Below are 9,572 nucleotides of genomic sequence, written 5' to 3'. Positions count from 1 at the left end.
AGTTCCTCAGTGGGAGCTAAGTAGTTCTTGAGTGGAAGAGTTCCCGAGTGAGAACGCTTCCTGAAGTTTCATAGTTCAAACAAGCAGTTCCTAATTAGGAATTAACTATAAGTGCGAAGTTCCTTACAGTAACTAGCTAGCACGTCGAAGTTCTAGAGGTGGAGCTATCAACATGATGTTCTTAAGTTGGAGCATTATGGAGCATGAATTGAAGGCAGCAAATATGAGTTTATTTTCTAGGATTCATGTAAGTATATGGAAACATGAAAGGTAATGGAACAAGGTGTCAAAAGAAACTTGTGGAACTTAGAGTCAAGTATTTAAAAGTCAGTTAGCCTGTTGCATATTATTATCTTAATCTATAGAATTTATTCGAGTTTATTTCTTAATAAATCTCTCCTTGATTAATTGTTTTTGAATAAATATGCATTAGATGTTTTAGGATAAGTTTTACTTTTTAAATAAAAAAAAATCTCTTTTAATTTGGATTTCTGATTTTATATCTTTAATTAATTTAATCTTATCTTATTATTTTTTGTAAAATGAAAAGTGTTAGTCGAGTACAAACACTTGGGCAACTACAAGAGGGGGGGGGGGAATTGTAGTTGGGGAGATTTTCTATCTTTTTTGCGAAAATAAAAATTCTTTATCTAAGAAAGAGATAAATGCATAAACTTGAAAGAAATGATAACACGAGAATTTTTACATGAAAAACTTCCTAGGCCCAATAGGAAGAAAAACCTTGACCACGAGGGATTTTGATTCGATTCTCTTTAATAAACTTTAGGCCAAAAGACTCTCTTTTGTACAACCTAAACTTGAACCTTCTCTGTTCCTCTAGGAACTTGTTCCCTGTCACCTTGTTCCCCCTGAACAAGTGACTTTCTCTCTTGATTTCACTAGATTTCTTTCTTTCTCTTTCTCTTTCTCGAAATGATTACATATTTTGTCACACAACCCAATCTCTAATACAGTGTATAATAATGAAAGAAGAGATAGAACCGAAAAACACTTTCACTCAAAATATTACAATAATTCTGAAAGCTTAACTCTTAAATTTGTTACACACAACTATTTGTAGATAATTTTTCCCATGATCTTCTCCACGAACATAGTGGTGCTGAATTTCAGCCTCACTTCTTCCACGTTCTAGCCGTTGGAAAATCAGTTGGGAGTTATGCGTTGGTGTATTGGTTCCGAAACTTCAGCCATCATCACACGCCTTACAAGTAGGCGGGCTGTTGTGGGTTTTGGTAGTTCCTAAAATCTAGGAACTACTTCAACAACCCTCCTCTTTAGGTGCTGCCAGTTTATGCCGTTAATAGCTCCTCATCAAGTAACCGATTTAATTTGCTGCGCACAAACTAACTTACAAGAGCATTATGGAATCATATGATTTCACAATATTTACATCCATAATATAAATCATTTGTAACAAACACAAATAAAGTTAACAACTTAATTTTTGATTAACCTCCTAATCAATTCTCCATAAGTTATTAAACATAATATTTGTGACATTAAAAAGTAATATACCTAAGAAAGAAATAACAAACCTAAATGATAACAAAAACAACTAAACCTAGCTAGTAAAAAGAAATAAATCTAATAACACTCGAAATAAAATTAAAGAAACTAAGTTAAGCAAAGATAATCATTTGTCGTCATCAAAATAGTGAAACAACAAAAAGCCTAGATTTATATTAGGTATAATGAGTTTTTGTGAGTGCGGGAACTTGACGCGAGTTCCTGTATTCACATAAACTCATGTATTTATGCCAGGTTTACAAAAAATGTTTTTAGTAAAATCGAGTTTCTGTTTCGAGACAAATTCAAGCACGCATCACATGCAAAAAATTCTAGTGTAATAAATGAGGAGACAAGAAATATAAAAATAATATTTTAATATATTTCTAACCAATGAAAATTCAATAATAAAAAGATTGACAACTTTTAGAATCACTCAATCAATCTCCTACCTTGCCAATTCTAGCGCGTTTAGTTTCCCATTTCATGTAAATGCAATTAGTAGCAAGGTCCCGATGATCATATATTCTTAAGAAGTCAATTCCATAATTATCAACCACCAGCCGCGCGCTGCACATCATCAATTTTTTTGTTTTCATATTAGATGGTCAGCGTCACGTAAATTACCTTTTTCGACAATAAATTCGAGCCCTCCCTTTTTTTCTTGTTCACACATACATTGGTAGGTTTGACTAACAGTCACCAACATTATTTTGAATTCTGATTATTCATATTCTTGTTTGGTGACCAGCATGCACCTACGTCAAGACCATCTCTTCCTTCACAAAATCACTGACTTTTCCATATAGCTCTAGTTTCTTACTATAAAGTATATACCGTCGTCATACCAAAAAAACCAAAATCAAATTTTAAGTTGTGTAGAAGTAGAAACTAGAAAGTAAGAAAAATGGCACAACTATCCACTTCCATTTTTCTTCTTTCTCTTCTTATTACCTTACTAACCCTACTACCCACAAACTACGGCTTCTCAAGATCCATCTCTAAAGAAGAGCTCGGCATAAAAGATGGTAACAACAACCAAACCCATCTCACGTTCTACTTTCACGACATTGTTAGTGGGCGGAACCCATCAGTGATCCAAATCGCAAGAGCAAACTCCACCATCAACCAATCACCCTTTGGAAACCTAGCAATGATGGATGATCCATTAACCGAAGGCCCCGAAAACACGTCGAAATTAGTGGGACGAGCTCAGGGAATGTATGGCGTAGCGGATCAACAAGGGCCGGGACTGTTGATGATCATGAATTTTTACTTTGTAGAAGGGGACTTTAATGGAAGTACACTAAGTGTTCTTGGAAGAAATCATGCAAGTGATGGTGTACGAGAAATGCCTGTTGTAGGTGGTACTAAAGCCTTTAGATTTGCTAAAGGTTATGCTCAAGCTAGGACACATATATTTGATCCAAACACTGGTGATGCTGTTGTGCAATATAATGTGTTTGTGAATCATTATTCAAGTGGTAGTAATCAATCAGATGGTGGGTCAACGGGTTCTACTACAAGTAATGGTGCACCCTCATCTAGTCAAGCATCTCTCTCTAAAATGGTGTCTTTTAGTAGTTTTATCACGATGATTCCTCTTTTGTACTTGTGTCTTTTTTAGAAAAAAAGCTATGGTGTAGGTTTTTTCTGTAAATTTTTTAATTTGTTTTGTTTTGTTTTGTTTTGAGATGAATGTATGTTTGTATGTGAGGGAATATTAGCATCTTGTAGTGGATGTATGTAAGATTTCATCTCCTTTGTGGCTTATATTGTAGAAGTTTTGGCTAGCTTTGGTATATAGGTAGTGTATTTTTTTCAGTGTTTTTGACGTGGTGGTCTCCTGCTGACGAAAGAAAATAGTTGGTGGTTGTACTACATCCATCACTACTAAGCAATATTATACGGTCACAAATATTAAGAGAAATTTCATTTATTATTGAAGGCTAAACGGTTTCTATAATTATTAAAGAAAAACAAGATATAATTAGACAATATTAGATCAAATTCATATTTGAAGAAACAAGAATGAACCAAATCGAGCAACATAGCACAACTCTTTTGTATTGGCTGATCAATTAAGCAGCTATTTATGGAGAAGTATATCATTCTGACAGAGTTTGGAGAATGAAATTTTTTATTCAACCATGTTGACTACATCCGAATTTCCAATACATTTATGTTGATAGTCTTGAACTTCAACCAATAAAAACGATTTCCTATACTATTTTTTAACTTCCATGAAAGGAGAGAAAGAACCAAAAAATTATGTAGATAACTCTCAAAAAATTGAGAGAGAATGGAGGATTATTAATAACAAATATAATAAAAACCAGAAGAAAAAAGAAGAATTCCGGACTTACCACAATTAAAAGGATGATTGCAACCCCAAACTAGAAGAAAAGGATTAGACTTTATTAGGAGGAAGATTAGAGAAAGAAGGAGGTGGCTACGTTTTTTTTTTTTTTTGATTTGTCACTACTGTTTATTTTGTTCAATTTTGTCGTGACAATGAATTGGAATATCGCAAAATGACATTGATGATGATAGAGTGAGGATCAATTAGACTAGCCTACTATTGGTTGTGAGATTCTCCTTCTAACCCTGTAATAGGGGTTCGATTATCATCCCTTACAAGAATCATTTCCATTTTCTCCCCCTTCTTGCAATGGAATTTTCCTTACCAAAAAATAAATAAATAAATTGATGAGAATAGACTGGAGTACACATGAAAAACAATTATATGAACTTAATTTCTAGGTCTCATTCTGTATTCCTATCATTTTGTAGTTTTTGGTTCAAAGATTGTAAAAATCACATGGTGTATGTTTCATAATAAAATAAAATGACCCATACATATATTTACTTCCCCCATAACTGAAAAAATGCAACATTTGGGTATTATTTATGAGGTATTAAATATTCAATTGTTAGGTAATTTTTTATTGATAAAAGGTACAGTATGGGCCAAACAAGTATAAAAGTTGTTTTGAAAAAAAGGGAGTATAAAAGAAGTAATATAGTTTTTTTTTAACTCGAATAATACAAACTTTTGGCCATCCGCTTGTAATATACAAACTTTTGATTATTATGTAATAATATAAACCTTAAATCAAAATTTCTATAGTAGGTCAATATGACATATAACCTACAAAATCGGTAAAACAAATTTCAAAACTCCTACACCATATCTTCAACACTCCCAGACTTGAACCCCCCCCCCCCCCCAAACTGAACTCCCCACCAAACTTGAAGAAACATCTTGCCACCACCGTCAGCACCACCAAACCCACTACCACCACCGAAACCACCCCCGTCTGTTGTTTTCTCCATCCCACCGCCACCATCGAAATCACCCCGAGTCCGTCTCCCCCCATCCAGACTCCTCCCCTCTCCCCCATGTAGAAACCACCCCAAAACCTTCTCCTTCTTCTCCTCCAGTCCCAAATATCTCCCACCATGTTGGCAGATGATAGTCTAGTTTTTGTAAAGCTACTACGTTAGCTGTAATAACCTGAGAAAGACGTTTTTTGCAAAAATTATGGGTAAGTCATCAAATTCCATAAGTCTGCAATCATCTTCTCAAAGGGACTTCCAAATTCAAGAAAAGCAACCCTGCGAGATAGCAGTCATTTCCATGTGACACCCAAATCTTGCTTGGGTTGCTACCAGTGAGTTTTTTTCAGCTCTTATTATCTAACAAAAAGTTATTACAAACACATAATCCAAAAAACTTACTCAGCAACTGGAAGCAGACTTACTCTGTAAAGCCATTTGTCATAATCTTATCCAAAGCAATCTTTAAACCCTCCCATCCTGTATTTGTTTTTCTACCATGCTGCCAAGTGACATTGCAAACGCTATCGACAATATGTACAGGAGCTTTTTTTGGCAATAAGCCGACAACATAAAGATAAGAACAATATTCCACTGATAGCATGGGACAAAATTTATCAACCCACTGGAAGGATAAGGGTTACACAAGACCTCCTCCCTCAATGGAGCTTTTATCGCCAAGCTCGGGTGGAAATTGCTCTCATATTCAGATAGTTTCTCAGTCAAGATAATTAAGGATAAATATCTTTCTAAGTCTACCTTGTTTGAGTAAGCCCCTAAAGCTAAAAATTCCCCTATCTGGAGGAAAATCCTAGCCCATAGAGTAATTCTCCGTAAAGGTATTAGCTGGAAAATCGGGAATGAAAAAAGATATATTTTTGTTTGGATTGATAACTGGGTTTCTAATCAAAGTCTCATTGAAATCCTTAATGTTATAGCAGATCAAGTTGATCTAAGTTTAAGAGTGTCAGACTTCATCCTTCCTAACCAGACCTGGGACCTCCTAAAACTTCAAAGCATTCTTCCATCGCATTTAGTCAGCTTAATCAAAGGTTTTTCTTCACCTTCATTTGACATGAAGGATGTTCGAGTTTAGGGACTCACTTCCCATGGTCATCTCGTAATTAAATCAGCAACATATTTAGCTCATAATCTCAATCTTGAGATAAAGTGGTAATTTCGATGGATTTGTGTACTAGTTGTCCCACCTAAAATACAATTTTTTTTTGTTTGACAAATATGTCATACTAGCCTTGGTGTAAGAGATACCATCTATAAAAGAAACATATTCCCCTTTAATTCATGTGTCTTGTGCAATAATTTTGCTGTGACAAAAATCTTTTTAGATTCTGTAAAACAACAAGAGAATTATGGACCCTCCCAAATTTCCAAGGGCGTGGTTAAAAGAACTATTCCGCATGATTCCTTATAGATAATGTTATCCAATCTGAAGCACGAAAAACATTTTTTTGGTGATATATTGTTTTCGTAATTTGGAGTTTTTGGAAGGAATGAAATGCAACCATTTTCAATAATAAGAATCCGAATATCTACAGGATATACCATAGAACATACTTCACTCGCCACGAGTGGTATTTTAGAAATGTGGTGGACTCTCTCCACACCTCAAGTTCTCCCCTACGGGGAGCACATCCCCCTTCCATTCCTCAAAACAATATCCTAGTTGTATGCGTGGAATTCACCTCCCGCGCCTTTCATCAAACTAAATTTTGATAACTCAGTTCGTAAGCTTCAACAACAGTCGGTGTAATTCTCACTATCTCCGCGGGTGATCTTCTCAAGGCTTGTACATACAACCTTGGAAAGACCAATGCCTTGACAGCCGAAGCGTTAGCTCTTCACCGTGGAATCATATTAGCTATAAATGGAAGAATAAAAGTATCATCATCGAGGGCGATAATTTATTAGTCAAGAATGCAGATGAGGGTCTCTAAAGTCCTGCTTGACAGATTACTAAAATCATTATGGACATCCAACTTTTGCTTTGTTCTTTCGACAACTGAGAAAATCAAGCATATGTTTAGAGAATCTAATAGGGCAGCCTGGATTGCAAATGTAAGTTATCAGTTGATACTTTTGTTATTAACTAATATAATAATTTTAGTTTATATTTCATCCTTGTAAATGATTTATAAAGAGTTCGCTCGAGAAGAATGTTTCTTAATATTTTCCTTTTCCTTACTATAAAAAAATATTAATAGTTAATATTTTCCTTTTCCTTACTATAAAAAATATTAATAGTTAATTCTAAATTCCACCTTATTAAACTTTACGAACCAAATTAATCTATACTAATATATTAAAAGGCGTTCATAAAAAAAGTTTGTGTGCCACATGGCACTATCCTCTAGGCTCTAATGCAATACTTCAAGTCAAACCCTCAATTAAAAAATAATAGTGTGTACTTACAAAGAATCGATCACGTGACCTTTGAAATGAAAAGTGGAAGCTTAACCATTAATCCAACATAACACCGTTGTTTAGTATTTCAAAATAAAATATCATAACGTCTTATTAATATATCTCATTAAAATATTTGCACAAGTAGTTAGATAGCTAACATTTTTATGATAACAAGATTATTATAGACATAAACTCTTACTTCAATTCCATGTAGAAAGTTAAATTGCTTTCAACCCCAAACTTTAAAGGGTTTATTTTTCAAAAATCTTGTAATTACTAATCATGCCAATACTTCAATTTTTCCTAACTTGACAAAAAAAGTTACGAAAAGTAATAACCCGGAACATCGTCCGGGATACTCACTAGTTTATATCTAAATTCCACCTTATTAAACTTTATGAACCAAACTAATTTATATCCAAATTCTATGTATTCAATGATTTGTATGATTTGTTGGACCTGCAAATACTAGTTGACGCGTCTTTGTGTTCCCAACCCAACGGTTACGCTATAGTTTCAACATTTTTTATATTCAAACCTGAAAAGTTGATAGTCTTTCCAAAGAGGTTCAAACTTCAAATATTAGAATAATGATAAAGAGACCAGCAAACTTAGAAAATTCAATATGTAAAAGACTCGCAGACTTATATGACTCTTACTATGGGTCCCATAAGAAGTACATTATACGACTCGCAGACGTATAATAGGAGTAGGACAATTTTAACAAATTTCCTTCAAGATTTTCTAGAACTTCTGTTGCCGTGTGAGCTGTGAGTTTTGTGACTCCTATAGTCAGCTTTAGCTGGAGGGGAGTCTCACCAAATAAACCATGCAAATGTCAATTTCCCTTTTGCCTTTTCTAACTTTTCAATTTATTCTTCACAGTTCACCAACCCACCTACAAAACCCAAAAAAGAATAAAAAGCATATCAACACAAACCTGAAATATATACGATTCATTGAACCATACCAATTTAATTTCTACAAAAATGGCACCCAAAAATGTCTTATTTTCATGTAATAACCTCATCCTCTTCAACATCTTAATTACCATAGTACTACCAACAACACAAGGCGCTTTCTCAAGTACCATATCAAAACAACAACAATCAAGTAACCTTACTCATCTCCAATTCTACTTCCATGACTATGTCACGGGGCCTAGCGCCACGGCAATAAGGATCGCGCAAGCAAAGACGACGGACACATCGCCGAGCACGTTTGGCGCGCTTGTTATGATCGACGATCCGTTAACCGAAGGCCCGGACAATAGCTCTAGAGTCATTGGTCATGCGCAAGGGATGTACGGCTTTGCGGACCAACAAGAATATGCTTTGCTTATGACCATGAATTTGGTGTTTTCTGAGGGACAATATAATGGAAGTACGCTTAGTGTGATGGGAAGAAATCCGGTGATGGAGCAAGTTAGAGAATTGGCTGTTATTGGTGGAAGTGGAGTGTTTAGATTTGCTAGTGGGTATGCTCAAGCTAAAACTATTACTATGATGGATCCAAATGGAGCTACTATTGTTGAGTATAATGTTTATGTATCTCATTAGTTTTTTTTCTTTCTTTCTTTGTGTTAAAAAAATGTTTCATCTATCATCTTCTAATTTAGATATGGAGATGTTTTTGTATTGAGTTTATGGTTGTCGATTACTTTGATTGGGTAGGATGTTTGATTTCTTTCTTGCCATCATTTTACTCCACCACTGGTTTACTACGCGTTAAGTATAGTTTGATAATTGAGTTGCTATATCTTTTCATCTTAGGGGTTCCTCGCGCCTTCATCTCTCATTTTTTTTTCCCATTAAAATTCCAAGTTCAATGATATTTAATTTGTTTTGTAAAGAGACTAATAAATAAAAATTAGTCAAATTTATTGGGAACCTCATGATTTTGAAAACTGACAATTGAAAAGTGAAAACCAATTTGTATGATTTTCAGTTTTTTATTATTAGTTTTCAAAAAAAAAATGATAATTAAAAAGAAAAAATAATAACGAATGGATCCTTAACTACTCAAGTTTATAAATGATAACGAATGGACTTTTAACTACTCAAATTTATAAAGTGATTTTTTTTCTACTCTTCTGCAACATGAGTAACTTGTCTCGGAGCGCTGATCAGCGCATATCCGATATGGACACTGTTTGTCCATACCGTGGCAAAGTTGTAAATAAATACAACCTTTTCTTTTCTTTTTTTTGGTTTTTTTATTTTTTTTATATATATATTTTTTGGTTTTTACTTATATACATTCATGATCTGATTCACATTATA

At 34.2% G+C, this 9,572-nt stretch overlaps 2 protein-coding genes across 2 annotated transcripts; both read left to right on the top strand.

The window, feature by feature from the left end:
- The first annotated feature begins 2,288 nt into the window (after positions 1-2,288).
- On the top strand, positions 2,289-3,356 carry LOC104906747 (pterocarpan synthase 1). The gene has a single exon (XM_010695545.4). It carries the CDS (start codon positions 2,435-2,437, stop codon positions 3,152-3,154), a length of 720 nt encoding a protein of 239 aa, XP_010693847.2. The 5' UTR covers positions 2,289-2,434; the 3' UTR covers positions 3,155-3,356.
- Positions 3,357-8,034: 4,678 nt separating this feature from the next.
- On the top strand, positions 8,035-8,931 carry LOC104906746 (dirigent protein 22). Its single transcript, XM_010695544.4, has one exon. The coding sequence runs from the start codon at positions 8,280-8,282 to the stop codon at positions 8,847-8,849; it is 570 nt and encodes a 189-aa protein (XP_010693846.2). The 5' UTR covers positions 8,035-8,279; the 3' UTR covers positions 8,850-8,931.
- The last annotated feature ends 641 nt before the right edge of the window (positions 8,932-9,572 follow it).

Source organism: Beta vulgaris, chromosome 3 (genome assembly GCF_026745355.1).
Source record: "Beta vulgaris subsp. vulgaris cultivar EL10 chromosome 3, EL10.2, whole genome shotgun sequence".
NCBI lineage: Eukaryota > Viridiplantae > Streptophyta > Magnoliopsida > Caryophyllales > Amaranthaceae > Beta > Beta vulgaris.
The sequence above is the reverse complement of the archived record's forward strand: the minus strand, read 5'-3'. Positions and strand labels throughout refer to the sequence as shown.